At 51.0% G+C, this 16227-nt stretch overlaps 1 protein-coding gene across 2 annotated transcripts in view; it reads right to left on the minus strand.

The window, feature by feature from the left end:
• The window catches only part of HIP1 (huntingtin interacting protein 1), a 183776-nt gene that overhangs the window by 78653 nt on the left and 88896 nt on the right, over positions 1-16227 (minus strand). For both annotated transcript variants that reach the window (XM_029613057.1, XM_029613058.1), the window contains 2 exons: positions 9945-10033; positions 1243-1359 (listed from right to left, as the gene is read on the minus strand). In XM_029613057.1, coding sequence (XP_029468917.1) covers positions 1243-1359; positions 9945-10033 — 206 coding nt within the window. The remainder of the gene's footprint in view (positions 1-1242; positions 1360-9944; positions 10034-16227) is intronic.

The raw sequence follows: 16227 nt of genomic DNA on the forward strand, positions 1-16227 counted from the left end.
ATTCAGAAAAAAGCTGATCTCCTAAATTTTCGGATCCTAAAGGCCTGATTTAAGGCTTTCCTCCCATTGCTTACTAAATGAGGTCCTTAGTTAGCTGCCTATTTTCAGCCAAAATTAGGAGCCTATCAAGTAGGATTTTAAAAGCATTGCTTGCGCAAAAATGGCCCCATACACGCGTATGTGGGCCGCGCGTGAGCAACGTGAATTTTAAGAAGCCGGGAAGTACGTGCGAACAAACCTGCGCACACGTCAAGAATAAGGAGGCAGAAGGGGGGGGGGAAATGGGCATTCCAGGGTGGGGCCAAGACTTACACGCGTAACCCCTGAAAATGGCAACTTGCGCCACGTTACCCGCGTAACTTCACTAGTGGTCCTGATGAAGCACAAGTCTGGAGATTTTGGGTCAGAGGGATCCTGAATACTAGGGGGGGGAGATGCTTTTAAAGAGATAATCTGACACTATCTCCCCCCCATGGTAAGAGGGGCACTTTCAACTCAGGATGGGTTTTGGGAGGGTGGTGTTACATTGGTCTGCCTAGGGTGCAAAGGTCTTAGGTCCTTGTAATACCATCCCCCCAAAACCCACCCTGAGCTGAAAGTGTCCCTCTTACCATGGGAGATATGTAGTGTGTCAGACTGTCTCTCTCTCTCTCCCCTTCTCCCCACCCCCCCTCCCCCATGGTCACTTAGATTTAGGCTCATAAGTTAGGTGCCTAGTTCTGAAAATCAGTGCTAAGCTCCAAACTTTCTTTCCCCACCCTAATTCTGCCCCTGTAGCCAACTCACTATCTAGGGTCATAAATTTAGGAGCCTAACGAAACTAGGAGCCTATATTTAGGTACTCAGCCCTAGTACAATTTCAAAAGGAACAATTTGGAGGCCTTACTAGTTAGAAGCCTAGACTCTATGAAAATTGGCCCCTTAGGCACCTAAGTTCAGCTGAAAATAGGTACCTAATTTAGGTGCATACATTTAGCTCAGCTTTTTTTGAATATCGGCCTCTCGAGGACATAAATTACACACATCAAGCACAGCTGCACCTCTGCCAGACAGATCCACGCAGCAAAGACGGTCACCCCAAGATCTCTGCTCTCCTGTCCTGCTCCTTCTCCTGACAGAGCAATGACTGAGACCCCCCAGCTCTCTGCTCTTGTCCTGCTTCTTCTCCCGGTGCACCAGTGACTGTCACCCCTAGGCAGCAGTGACCATTTCTATTCTCTTGATCCTCTGCTCCCTGCTCACCTTTCTTTGTGTGTGTTCATTCACACGCTGATAGGAGTCCTCCAGCTCCTTCTTTGCTTGCTCCACATCCCCCTGGGCTTGTCTCGCAGTGGTCATCTGTTTTGTCACCTCGGCGTTCTGGGGAGCAACAGTTGGATCTCAGCAGAGCCAAAATCAGAAGCAAAATTGTGGCATAATTTCACACTTGCTGCGGGAAGCATTCACAGTCCAGGTTTCCTGTTCAAGTGTCCACTTTTGGGAATGACAGTACAGTGGTGAAGAAAGAAGGTACAGAGAAGCAGCACCAAGATGGGTGGGGCCAGTTCCCAGCAATTCCCCTGAAACAACTGATTCTGCAGAAAACTCAGCAGCTCTTACACTGTTATTACATCCCAAGAGATTCTCTACAATGCATCCCACGACAAGGAGATCGCACAAGGTTTTTACTTGTTACAGAAGGGGATTCCGGAGCCCTGGCTGATGGAAACATTCCTGAGCAGGAACGTGTATACTAGCAAGAATGCTCCAGTGTCATCACGCGGGTGCCCCCAGAATCCATCAAATAGGAAGGGACGTCTTCCCTTTAAGAAGATAGAATTTAGTGATATGGCTAATCAATAGATGCTATTCGATTTCATACAGGGGTATTGCAAGTCACTTGCACATGGGGGCCCATTCCCCATGATCTGTGTGCCAATGCTCTGAATATCATTCCTAACTTGTTGCTGGCAGCACCCCCCAAAGAAGAGCTGATGTCTGCTGTTAATCAGCGGCGCTTAAAGAGTTACGAAGTTCCTGTGATCATGAGACTGTGAGAATGCAGCAGCAGTTCACCTGCTGCATAGCTCAAACTCCCCAAGATCCACACAGAGCTGGTAGGCATCAGCTGTTTCAGAGTCAGTAGCAGTGATAAAGGAAAATTAGTTTCTTACCTGATAATTTTCATTCCTGTAGTACTACGGATCAGGCCAGGCTCCTGGGTTTTGCCCCACCTCTAGCAGATGGAGACAGAGAAGTTTTCAAAACAAAACTCTGCCTTATATAGGATGGTGCCACCTACAGTCCGGCTGTATTACTCAATGTCAAAGCAGAATGGTTCTCAAAAAACCACCATAACTATGTACAATAACCCTTCAACAAGAAAAAGTAATAACCGGCTCATGTAACCCTCCTAGGAACTGAACCTGTAGAAGCACTTGAGGACGGTCAATCCAATTTCTGTAGATCTGAAAACAAATAAATCAATAACTGAGCGGACTCTCCCTTACTTCCATGCGTTCCCTGGGCGGGACTCTGGACTGATCCATGGTACTACAGGAAAGAAATTATCAGGTAAGAAATTAATTTTCCTTTCCCTGTACATACCCGGATCAGTCCAGACTCCTGGGATGTACCAGCGCTTTCTTACCTGGGATGGGATCTGGAGAGGCCTGCTCTAAGTACTGCTTCTCCAAAGCATCCTTCACCCGGTGCCTGAACATCCAATCTGTAGTGTCTGGCAAAGGTATGCAAAGACTTCCAAGTCACCGCCCTGCAGATCTCCTGCGGTAAGACCATTTAACACTCCGCCCAAGAAGCCCCCTGCGAACGGGTAGAATGAGCCCGAAGACCAAACAATACAGGCTTACCACGCAGCAAATATTCCGAGCCTATAGCCTCTTTCAACCAGCGCGAAATCGTAGCTTTAGATGCCATATTTCCTCATTTCAGACCAGCCCACAGCACAAAAAGATGGTCTGTCACACGAAACGCGTTGGTAACTTCCAGATAACGCAACAACGCCCGAACATCCAGTTCCGTAAGTCTTTAGACATAGGGTCTGACCGGTCCAAAACAGGAAACGACGGAAGCTCCACTGACTGATTCCCATGAAAAGCAGACACCACCTTTGGAAGGAACCATCTGCAAGGACACTCCAGAATCCAAAATTCTCAGAAATGGCTCCCGACAGGATAGAGCCTGGAGTTCCGATACCCTGCGAGCAGATGTGATAGCGATAAGGAAAATCACTTTTAACACGAGATCCTTTATTGTAGCCTTTTTCAGAGGCTCAAAGGGCGCCGTACACAGAGCTGAGAGAACCAAGTTCAGATTCCAAGAAGGACAAGGGTGCCTGATAGGGGGACATAAATGCTTTGCCCCCTTTAGGAAAGGAGAGACATCGGGGTGAGCAGCCAACGCCATGCCTTGAATGGAACTAAGCTAACAACCAAGAGCTGCCACTTGAACCCTCAGGGAACTACACGATAAGCCCTTGGCGACTCCGGATTGTAAGAAACCTAAAATATCCGACACCAAAGACAGAGTAGGAACAATAGCCCGGTCCACGCACCAAGATTCAAAGATTCTCCAAATGCGCACATACACAAGGTTGGTGGATGTCTTGCACGACTGGAGAAGTGTTGCCACCACAGCGTTCGAATACCCTTTGCTCCTCAGGCAGCACCTCTCAAAAGCCATGCCGCTAGACAAAAGCGATCGACCTCTTCCAAACACCCGGGCCCTTGATGGAGAAGGTCCGGGAGCAGTGGCAACCGCAGGGTCCTGCCACTGCCAGATTGACCAGGTCCATAAACCAAGGCCGTCTTGGCCACTCTGGAGCTACGAGAATGACTTCTGCTGGGTGTATCTCCACTCTCCTGAGCACTTTGCCTATCAGCGGCCAAGGAGGGAAGACGTACAGCAGCACATCAGTCGGCCAGGGCAGCACCAGGGCATCTACCCCTTCTGCTCCTGTTTCTCTGCGGCAACCGAAGAAGCATGGAGCCTTGGCGTTCTGAAACGTTGCCATGAGATCCATGCAGGGTATGCCCCACGTGTCGCATATGAGCTGGAAAACTTCATCTGCGAGCTCCCATTCCCCGGGATCGAGGCGGTGCAGACTGAGAAAGTCTGCCTGAATGTTGTCGACTCCTGCTATGTGAGATGCTGCAATACTTACTAAATGCTTCTCCACCCAGCTGATCAGCTGCCGGGCTTCCGTGGCCACTGGCTGGCTCTTGTTTCCCCTTGGCGATTGATATAAGCCACTGTGGTCACATTGTCGGAAAGAATTCTGACTGACTTCCCCTGGAGGAGAGGGCGGAACACTTGCAATGCTAACCACACTGTCCTGGTTTCCAGATGATTGATGGACCACTGAGATTCTTCTTGTGACCATTGTCCCTGCACTGACTTCCTCAGGCAAACCACTCCCCAACCGGAGAGGCTGGCTTCCGTGGTCACCACTGTCCATTCGGGCACCTCCAGGGGAACTCCTCGGGATAAGTTGTCCGAGATAAGCCACCAATCGAGACTGGAGCGTGCCGTATCCGTAAGAGGGAGAGGTAAATGAAACTGTTCGGAGACTGGATTCCAATGTGAAAGCAATGGTGACTGTAAAGGACGCATATGAGCAAAGGCCCAGGACACCGGCTCCAGGGTGGAAGTCATGGAGCCGAGAGCCCGCAAATAATCCCACATTCTGGGGAGACGGTTGGCCAATAAGTCCCGCGCTTGTGCTTGTAGCTTGACAATTCGGTCCGAGGTAAGGAACACTCCTCCCCTGTTGAGTGTCGAATAAAGCTCCCAAAAACTCCAAAGACTGGGTGGGCACCAGTCGGCTCTTGGCTAAGTTGATCACCCAACCCAGTTATCGCAGGAGTTGAAGCACTTTACGAATTGCCAACTGGCCGAGTGACTCCGACTTTGCCCGAATTAGCCAGTTGTCCAGGTATGGATGCACCTGGAACCCCTCTCTGCACAGATAAGCCACCACCACAACCATTACCTTGGTAAACGTTCTGGGCACAGTGGCAAGACTGAAGGGCAAAGCTCGAAACTGAAAATGGCAACCCATCACCGAGAACCTCAGAAAATTCTGGTGGTCAGCCCGAATGCCTATGTGAAGATACGCTTCCATTAGGTCAGTGATGCCAGAAACTCTCCTTTTCTTACCAAGGCAATGACTGACTGTAATGTCTCCATGCGAAAATGTGGCACCCTGAGGCAGCGGTTTATGCCCTTCAAATCCAGAAAGGGTCAGAAGGACCCCTCTTTTTTGGGGACTACGAAGTAAATTGAAAAACGCCCTTTTCGCTGCTCCGCCTGAGGAACCGGGGTGATGGCACAGAGTTGCAGAAGGCATTCCAAGGTATCTTGTACTGCCTGTCATTTCTCTTCGTAACCGCATGGGGAGACCAGAAACCACCCCGGAAGGCGGTGTGCAAAATCTAAAGAGTAGTCTTGATTTATCACAGTAAGGATCCACTGGTCTGTCACCCTGACCCATTCCTCGTAAAACAGGGTCAATCTGCCCCCGTCAGCTGGAACCGAAGAATGGGTCGGCGTCCCTTCACTGGGAAGATTTGGCCCCAGTTGCGGACTGGGTATCTCCGGTTCTGCCAAAGCGTCGGCCATGAAAGGGCTGAGACCAGGACTGTTGGCGACTGGATGCTTGCTGAAAGGAAGAAGCTGAAGCTCTGGACAGACGAAATCTACGATTCCCTCTGAATCAAGACTGTGAAGAAAAGGAGACCCTCGACTTGGGCCTATCTTCTGACAGTCGGTGAACCTTATTCTCCCCTAGGGATTGAATCATGTCCTCGAGGTCCTTGCCAAAAAGCAATTTACCCTTGAAAGGCAACGACTAGAGATGTGAATCGTGTGATCGATCGTTTTAACGATCGATTTCGGCTGGGGGGGGGGGGGGGGGAGGGAATCTTATCGTCGCGGTTTTGTTTTTTAAAATATCGTGTAAATCATAAATCGGGGGAGGGCGGGAAAACCGGCACACTAAAACATCCCTAAAACCCACCCCGACCCTTTAAAATAAATTCCCCACCCTCCCGAACCCCCCCAAAATGCCTTAAATTACCTGGGGTCCAGAGGGAGGGTCCCGGTGTGATCTTTTACTCTCGGACCTCCGGTGCGTTGTAGAAATGGCGCCGGCGCTACCTTTGCCCTGTCATATGACAGCAGGGCAAAGGTAGCGCCGGCGCCATTTTGTTTTTTTGTCTCCCGACATCAGGAGCGTAGGAGATCGCTCCTGGACCCCCGCTGGACCCCCAGGGACTTTTGGCCAGCTTGGGGGGGCCTCCTGACCCCCACAAGACTTGCCAAAAGTCCAGCGGGGGTCCGGGAACGACCTCCTAAACTCGAATCGTTTTGCCATACAGCAAAATGCCGTACAGCAAAATGGCGCCGACCATGCCGTACGGTCGGCGCCATTTTGCTGTACGGCAAAACGATTCGAGTTTAGGAGGTCGTTCCCGGACCCCCGCTGGACCTTTGGCAGAACCGGAGTCTTGTGGGGGTCAGGAGGCCCCCCCAAGCTGGCCAAAAGTCCCTGGGGGTCCAGCGGGGGTCCGGGAGCGATCTCCTGGACGCGTGACGTCGGGAGCTAGGAATCAAAATGGCGCCGGCGCTACCTTTGCCCTGTCACATGATAAGGGCAAAGGGCCACCGGCGCCATTTCTCTTCACAGCAGCCGTGGGCAGAGAGCGGGACATCGCGCCGGGATCATCGCACCGGGACTCCAGGTCATTTAAAACATTTTGGGGGGGTTCGGGAGGGTGGGGGTTTGTTTTAAAGGTTCAGGGTGGGTGTTAGGGTTTTTTTGGTGTGCCGGTTTTCCCACCCCCTATTTAACGATACAATACAAATGCCCCTGACGATAAATCGTGGGCATTTGTATTGTATCGTGCACTCTAACGATTTTGGACGATTTTAAAATTATCTGACGATAATTTTAATCGTTCAAAAACGATTCACATCCCTAGCAACGACCCCAGCTGAACCTTGGAGGAAATATCCGCCGACCAGTTTCTTAACCACAGAAGCCGACGAGCCGAGATTGCCGACACCATGGATCTGGCCGAAGTCCGTAACAGATCATAAAGTGCATCCACACTATAAGTGAGAGAAGCTTCCAGATGCCCTGCTTGCTGTGCTTCTGCATTGGAAAAACCAGCATTAGCCTGTAACTGCTGAACCCAGCAAAGACCCATTCATAAGGCAAAATTGCTGCACATAGCTGCCCACACTCCCAGTGCCGAGGCTTCAAAAATTTTCTTGAGCTGCAGCTCCAACTTTCTATCCTACAGGTCCTTCGGTGCTGTAGCACCCGTAACCGAGATTGTGGTCTTTTTGGTGACTGCAGACACCGCCTCGTCTAACTTGGGCACCGCAGTAAGTCAATTACTTCCTCTGGAAGTGGATATAGCTTATCCACGGCCTTGCTAACTTTCAATCCCAGATCCGGGGTATCCCATTCTCTATATAGCAAGTCCGTGGCAGAAAAATGAAAAGGAAAGGAAGTAGCCGGGCCCCTCAGACCCAACAACACTGGGTCCATGGCCCCTAGCCTGGACTCCTCTGGCGGCCCATCTATGCCTAGCTCTCTGAGTATGGCAGGGATAAGCGGAGCCAACTCCTCCCTCCTAAACAGACGGACCACCTTAGGGTCGTCTCCTTCCACAATGTGAGAGCCTCGTGCTGGATCCTGTGGATGTTGATCAGGGTCTGTATCCACCCCCATCGGAGGCTTGCCCTGCGGGTCCTGGTCCCCTGGGTCCGTATCCTGACCCGTGGAATCAGTATCGGTCTGATGAGCTCCTGTACGCAAAGGGCGCTTAGCTTTGGAGGACCCAGAGACTCCCTTAGACTTAGACCGCTTTCAAGAAAGAGACTTAAGGCCACTAGAGGAAGTTTTACCCCAGCCTGCAGCTTCCCTTCCCTCCTGGCTTTAAAAGCCTTATGGAGAAATAAAATAAACTCCGAGGAGAAGGAGGAAGAGGAGAAGGAGCCAGAAGCCCCCTCGGGGCTATCATCCGTTGCAGGTGAGAGAGGCTGTAAAGGTTCGCTCCCTCCAGGAAACCCTGGCTGAGGAGAGAGAGGAGGTGGGAAAATCCCCTCCCCCATAGCTGCACGAGTCGTTGATCTAAAAGACTCCAAAATGGCCTCCGTTCCCACGCTCAGCTGATCTCGGTGCAGCTAACACTGAAGGAGCTTGGGCCTTTAACCATTTTTGCGGCCCCGGAAGATCCCTCCCCCCTGGGAAGACACACCAAGCACAGCCGCTCCTGAGAAAGACGCGCGCGGGCCGAGCCACATGCGCGGCACGCAGACGAGTGCGACATTGGGCAGTGGGCCTGAGAAAGCTAAAATTCAATTCTGTAAAAAATAGAAACATAATCGCGGTCCGCCCAAGCGCCAAGTCAGGGAGGGAAGAGAGAGTTGCAGCGCCGGTGACACTGACAGAAAATGAAAGAAAATCAAAACTTTTTTTTTTTTTTTTTTTTAAAGACTTGCCCGGCAATGGTCCATGGTCCTGATCCGGCGGGATGGAGTGAACCGGGCTCCCCTGTGTTGCACCCAGAGCTGCTAGCTTGGAACAAGAGGGCCCTCGACCCTGTAATGCAGCTGCCTCAACAACCAGCGGGGGATGGTCCCCTCAGGACCTTACAAACCCCCTGGGAGACTCAGGACAGAAACTGCTCCTTTTTGTTTTTTATTTTAAATCAAAGTAAAAATGTTTTACAGACCGAAAGCTCTCTGAAACTCACAGAACTCACTACTCTAACTCCAATGAACAATCAGCATAGACCAGCGCTTCTCAACCGGTGTGTCGCCAAGCACCGGCAGGTGTGTCGCGTGCTCCCAGTCTCTCCCGCTGCTCTTCCTTCCCTGCTGCCATTGCCACCGGGCTATCAGTACGTTCAAGCCCCGTGACGATCATGGGTTCAGTGTGTCACGCACGTGAGAACCATCTGTCAGGTGTGTCCCGACAGAAAAAAGGTTGAGAACCACTGGCATAGACTGTAGGCCTTGCACCTCCAACATCTGCTGAGATAGAGAAATGCTGTTGGACTGTAGGTGGCACCATCCTATATAAGGCAGAGTTTTGTTTTGAAAACTTCTCTGTCTCCATCTGCTAGAGGGGGGGGCAAAACCCAGGAGTCTGGACTGATCCGGATACGTACAGGGAACCAGTAAGCATCAGAGCAAGGATAGAGAGGGGATGTGAGCAGTTAGGATAGGTGGCTGGCTAGCTGAGGGGTGGAAGTGGTAACTTACTAGCTTAGGGCTGGCACTGGCTGATAGGGAGTATCTTGTCGACTGGGGGTGGGAGGGTGATTGGCTGGCTGAGGGGTGAAGCAGGGAAGTGGCTGGCTGGGCAGTGGAGATGGGTGTGACCGTTGGGTTTAATAATCTAAGTGTGGGAAGGTAAAACCTGTGGGTATGGCTGGCCCTAGATATTGACGACTTGAGGGCCACCTGCTCTGTCTAAGTGATGCTGCCACTCAGCTGACCAAGTGGCTGAGCGTTGCATCAGTGAGGGGGCCGCCTGGATGGGAGTAGGCACCCTTTGATCATGGTGGGGAGACAGCAAGTCAAGCAAGCCCATCCCCTGCACCTTCTCTGGAATGGATCCCCTTCCAGGAAAACACTTCACTTGGCCTAGGTCCAGCTCTGCCTATAAGCCTGAGCTTCAAATCTTTGAGTACCTGACTCATGAGTTGACCCTGGAACCTCAATACTACTTTAACAAAAAGTTTTCAATTGAGTACGTATATTTATTTCTTAAATTCCAAATGCTCTATCTATAATATTTTTTTTTGTTAAATCACACTGTAAAGCCTGGATGTTGTTTGCCATATTTTTCTGGCTGTAGAACTACAATATCACAGCAAAAACTCATTTTGTCTGCTTTCATTAATCTTTTCTCTCCCCCACATCAGTACCTTGCGCAGGAGGTCAGCGTGATTCCGGACGAGCTCCGCATACTTTTCCTTTATCTTGGTGTAGCGCTGCTCGTTGGCCTGGGCCTTCCCTGCAAGCGAAGAACAGGGCCATGCATCAGTGCTCGCGGCATGCACAGCTCTCTGCAGAGCAAACCCCATATCTCCCCTTATGTCCTGTGAACACAGACTGGCCCCACTGTAGTCTAGCAGAGGGCACGGCTACCTAGAGAGATGCAAGTACAGTGATAATCCAGAAGAGCCGGCTTTGGGCTGCTGGTGAATCTAGCAAGAGGACTGAATTGCTCCAAAACAGAAAGCCTCAAATAATGTAGACAAGCCATGGACAAGTGCCCTGACCCTCTGCAAAAGCCAGGCTAGTCTAGCTAGGACAGGAAAAGAGGAGGAGATGAAAACTGGAGATGGCTCCTTCAGAGGAGACAGAGTTTGGACTCGTTCTCCTTGTTGGGAATCAGGCATGAGGAGACTCCATGCAGGGGGAGGAGGGTATCATTATCATCATCAACATTGTTTATTTATTATATGCTCTTCCAACATAGGAGCTCAAAGTGAGTTACAAGACACAGATCAAGGAGGTCTATATATTCAGTGGTGTGGCTGTGCCACTGAATATATCCAGCTGTGTTAAAGTTAACTACATAAGTTTATTTGCAAGTGTACAGGCCAATCAGCGTTAGCCGGATAAGTTATCTGGCTAACTCATCTCCTCCTAGTTATGCCCCTGGAATACCCCTGACTTATCCAGCTAAAATTTAGCCAGATAAAATGTTATCTAGCTAGAATTTAGCTGGATATGTGTTGCGCTGGAGGTGGACCCTTGGCCTGGTGCAGACTGGTATGGCCCTCTGGTCGGACCCAGAGAGCGCCTGCCACCAGGAGGCGGAGAACACAAGGAGACAGAGGCTAGCTGGGGCTTCACCAATAGCAATCCGGGATTTCCTCATGTTGAGCCCTTGGGTACCCAGACCGCCTGGACTTAGGTGGGCCTCCGAGGGTCTCCCAGAGAGGTAGCAAAGAGGTGTGCTCACCACGAGCAGAGGTGCGCGGCTGATGAAGATAGGGTCACCGGAGGCCTCTAGATTGCCTATCTTTTTGCTTCTTGGGGCCTCTTGGATGAGACAGGAAGTGAAGGTCCTCCGGGTGAGATAGGCAGCGCCTATAGGTCTGATCACGGAGAGGCCGCAGGTAGTATCAGAGCAGGCCGGTCTGGTGGTCATGGAAGCAGAGTAGCTGAATGTAGCGCAAGGGTCAGAGCCAGGGTATCCGTCCGAGGGTGGTCAGCCAAAGCAAGGGTCAATTCCAAGATCAGTCCATACGTGGTCAAGAAGCAAAGGTCAGTTCCAGGCGGCGGTCAAGCGTGGTCAGAAGGCAGGCAGTGGTCTGTTCCAGGCAGCAGTCAAACGTAGTCAGAAGGCAGGCAAAGGTCAATACCGTGTATCAGTCCGAGAAGGTACGACAGGAGGAGGAACGAAGAGCAGGGATCAGGAGAGGCACTAGAACACAAGGAGGACCACAGGAACACAGGAGCACTGGAATAAGACTGGATTGAGGGAGCAAGAGAACACAGGAACAAGGAACAACAAACTAGCTTCACCGAAGTGTCGACCCGATTGCCAAGGCAAGGTTCTGGGGACGGGACCTCGCCTTATATACAGGAACTATGTGACGTCATCATCGGGCTCCGTGGACCAGGTTCCCACGCTGAGCCTTTTAAAGGGATGTGCGGTCCGCGCGCACACGCCTAGGGGCAGAGCAGACGCTGTGGAGAACGCCTAGCCCCGGCATGAGGAGCGCTGAGAGTCGGAAGGCCCCAATAGGCCTGGGGAAGCCTGGGAGCGCCACGGATGGAGGGAGCTGGCTGTGGTAGCCAGAGATGAGGAGCCGGAGCTGGTGGAAGGGAGTGCGAGGTGAGCTGGTCCGGTCGCGGCACCAACACGGCCGGGACGCACAACAGTACACCCCTTCTAGGCCTCCCCCTTACCGGTTTGGGCTTGTCAGGATGGTGGCGATGGAACTCCTGGAGGAGGTTTTTGTCAAGGATGTGGTGAGAAGGCTCCAATGAATTTTCTTCTGGGCTGAAGCCCTCCCACAACAGAAAGTACTCCCAGTGGCCTCTACGGTGTCTGACGTCCAGAACCTCTCGTACTTGGGAGTGTATTTTCAGGCTCTGTTGAGAGTTGTGTCGGTGGTGGAGGTCTTCGAGAGGGCCATGACAGTTCTAAAGGCTTGAGCAGAGATACATGGAACCTGTTATGGATTCCCAGGTTCGCTGGTAACTTCAATTGGTATGTTACCGCTCCTACCCGCCTTATGATGGGAAATGGTCCCACGTATTTGGGAGCCAGCCGTTGAGAAGGCAACCGGAGACGAATATGTCTGGTGCTGAGCCAGACTCATTGCCCAGTCAGGAATACTGGTGTGGCACGGCGATGAGCATCTGTTACACGTTTGGCTTGGTCGGCCGCTTGACAGAGGCATTGCTTCACTTGGACCCACAGACAGCAAATGGTCTGGGCTGTGGACTGGGCTGCTGGTGAAGGCACGCTGAGTGGAATAGGTAGAGGTAGACAAGGTTGGCGACCAAAGACCACTGAGAATGGTGAGACTTCAGTAGTAGAGGCGACGTGGGTGTTGTGGGATAGTTCTGCCCATGGGAGGAGGTCGGCCCAATTGTCCTCTTGATTGTTGACATATGAACGAAGCAATGCTTTAAGAGACAGATTGGTCCTCTCGGCCTGGCCGTTAGCCTGGGGATGGTATGCTGAAATCAGATTCAAAGATATATTAAACTTTTTAAGAGAGACCTCCAGTATTTTACGGCGAACTGCGGGCCACGATCAGAGACTATCTCCTGTGGAAGTCCATGGAGGCGAAAGACGTGGGTTAAGAAAAGGCGAGCCAATTCCAGAGCTGATGGGAGCCCCGGTAAGGGGACAAAGTGTGCCATTTTTGAAAAACGGTCTATTATGACCCAAATTACCATATGCCCCTTGGAAGGAGGCAACTCTACGATGAAGTCCATAGATATACTGGCCCAAGGTTCAGTGGGTGCAGAGAGTGGTTGGAGAAGCCCCCAAGGACGCCCAGTGAGGGGCTTTTGATGAGGGCAAATGGCGCAGGAGTCCACATAGTCTCTGGAGTCTTTGACCATGCTAGGCTACCAGTACTGTTGACGGAGCATGTCGAGCGTTCGGGCTCGGCCGGGATGGCCAGCAAGTTTGGAGTCGTGAGCCCAATGAAGTACACGCTCTCTAAGGCGATGGGGCATGACTGTCTTACCGGCTGGTACCGTGGTCATGACTGCCATGGAGATGCAAACTGGATCAATAATATGTGCTGGGTTCTCTGGAGTATCCTCTGGTTCTAAAGAACGCGAGAGTGCATCTGTGCAGAGGTTCTTTGCTGCTGGGCAATATAGAAGCTCGAAGTTAAAGCATGCAAAGAAGAGGGCCTAGCGAGCTTGTCTTGGGTTGAATAGCTGGGGTTTCTTCAAGTGTTCTAGATTCTTATAGTCAGTAAAAATAGTGAACCTGTGTTACATAAGAACATGCCATACTGGGTCAGACCAAAGGTCCATCAAGCTCAGCATCCTGTTTCCAACAGTGGCCAATCCAGGCCATAAGAACCTGGCAAGTACCCAAAAACTAAGTCTATTCCATGTTACCGTTGCTTGTAATAGCAGTGGTTATTATCTAAGTCAACTTAATTAATAGCAGGTAATGGACTTCTCCTCCAAGAACTTATCCAATCCTTTTTTAAACACAGCTATACTAACTGCACTTCGAGCCAGGGATGCCATTCCTGGAGGGCGAGCTTCACAGCCAGAAGTTCACGATCCCCGATCGTATAATTTCGTTCAGTAGGCGAGAATTTGTGGGAATAAAATGAGCATGGAATGAGAGCTCTGTTGGTAGAGTACTGGCTCAGGACCACCCCAGCCCCAATGGCGGATGCGTCAACTTCAACAATAAAAGGGCGGCTAGGATCCAGGTGACGGAGACATGGCCCAGTACGGAAGGCTTCCTTCAAAGCTTGGAACTCAGATTGTGCCTTGGGACTCCAGACCCGAAGGTCAGTTCCCTTTTTCATCATGGCGTTGAGTGGAGCAGCCAGCGTGGAGTAGTCTGCTATAAAGTGACGATAATAATTTGTGAATCCTAGGAATCTTTGCAGAGCTCGCAATCCTACCGGCTGGGGCCAATCACAGATACTTTTGAGCTTCTCTGGGTCCATGGTGAACCCTTGACGAGATAATTTACCTCAGAAATGGAAGGCTGGATTACTCAAAAAGGCATTTCTCTAGTTTGGCGTAGAGGTTGTGGCCTCTGAGTCGTTGGAGAACAGTCTGGACGTGGGAACGATGAGACTCCAGATCTTTGGAGAATATTAGTATGTCATCCAGGTACACTACGACGAATGAGTACAAGAGGTCCCAAAAGATCTCCTTCATTAGTCGTTGAAAGATGGCGAGGGCATTGCATAGCCCGAAGGGCATAACTACGTACTCGTAGTATCCATCCTGCGTATTAAATGCGGTCTTCCAGATGTCTTCCGGCTGGATTCGGATTAAATTGTAGGCTCCACGTAGGTCCAACTTCGTGAAGATTTGAGCCCCTTGCAGCCGATCAAAGAGCTCACTCATGAGCGGGAGTGGATAACGATCCTTCGGGGTAATGGCGTTCAGACTCCTGTAATCAATACAGGGTCTGAGACTTCCGTCTTTCTTCTTTACGAAAAAGAATCTCGCACCTGCCGGAGAGATGGACGGTCTTATGAACCCTTTGACTAGGTTTTCTTTGATGTATGTATTTATCATTGCTTGAGTCTCTGGAAGTTACAAGGGATAGGTTCTGCCCTTAGGTGGTGTGGAACCAGGCAAGAGTTCAATGGGGCAATTGAACTTCTGGAGTGGTGGTAGAATATCAGCCTTCTGCTTAGAGAAAACATCTTGGTATTTTAAGTAAGGAGTGGGTAACCAAGGAAGGGTTGTAGAAGTTAGTACTGGTACAGACAGGGACAGTATCTACGAGGGCAGTGGTGGCAAAGGAATGTGCTTCCCTTAGGAGGGATACAGGCAGCAGCAGTTGAGGGCCAGAAACTGTGGTGCCCAAGCTTGGGACCCCCACCGGGCTCAGGCTCTGGAGTTTCCTGGGTGCACCAGGCAAGTCTGAAGTAGATGGCTGGAACCCCCACAGTAGAGGCAGAGACCAGACTTTCTTCTTCAGAGATGTTCCTCGGGATTAAGGCGACAGTGGTTTATCTGCATGGGTTTTACTGGCGGTTGAGATGTTGCAGGTAGAGCCTTCAACTTGGGGCTCGTAGACCGGGGTGGTCGTAGGGCGGGAGGTCGGAGAGCCTTTACTTCCCAGTACCGTTCTCTGAGACGATGGTCAATCCGCCCAACCAAGGATATCAGTTCCTCCAAAGATGTAGGGATTTCACAGGCGGCCAGCTCATCTTTCAAGATAGGAGACAACCCCTCTAGATAGAGTGCCCGCAGGCAGTCCTCCTGCCATCCCAACTCTGTTTCCAGGGTTCGGAACTCCACAGTGTATTTGGAGAGTGAGCGTGATCCCTAGCGAAGATGTAGGAGGTGATGCCGGCGACCGCCTGTCGGCCTGAGTCTTCAAAGGTGCATTGGAAAGCTAGGCCGAAAGGTAGCGCTCAGAACTGGTAATGGTGACCCAGTATCGCAAAGCGTAGAAAACGCTGGTGATCTTGATGGACTGGAATGTGAAGGTAGGCTTCGGAGAGATCCAGGGAGGTTAGAAAGTCTCCTGGTTGTACCGCCATTATTACAGAGCGAAGAGTCTCCATGCGGAAGTGTAGTATCCGCAGATGACGGTTGACGTTCTTGAGATCCAAGATGGGTCGGAATGATTCTTCCTTCTTAGGAATGATAAAATAGATGGAATAGCAGCCTGTATTTTGTTGGGGCGTAGGAACGGGAATTATTGCCTTCAGACTGAGTCGTTTTGTCAGAGTGGCTTCCACTGCCAGTCTCTTGGTGTGGGAGTGGCAGGGTGACATCATAAATTTGTAGAGATGTGAATTGGAACCGGAATCGGTTCGGATTCCGGTTCCGATTCACATCGTGGTTTTTTTTTTGTCCAGCCCGATCGCAGTTTTGTTTATCGGCTGCGCCCGAGCCAATAAACAAAAAACCCACCCCCAACCCTTTAAAACTAATCCCTTAGCTTCCCCCACCCTCCCAACCCCCCCAAAAACATTTGAAAGGTACCTGGTGGTCCAGTGGGGGTCCAGG

The sequence above is a fragment of the Rhinatrema bivittatum genome, chromosome 8 (assembly GCF_901001135.1).
Source record: "Rhinatrema bivittatum chromosome 8, aRhiBiv1.1, whole genome shotgun sequence".
NCBI classification, from domain to species: Eukaryota; Metazoa; Chordata; class Amphibia; order Gymnophiona; family Rhinatrematidae; genus Rhinatrema; species Rhinatrema bivittatum.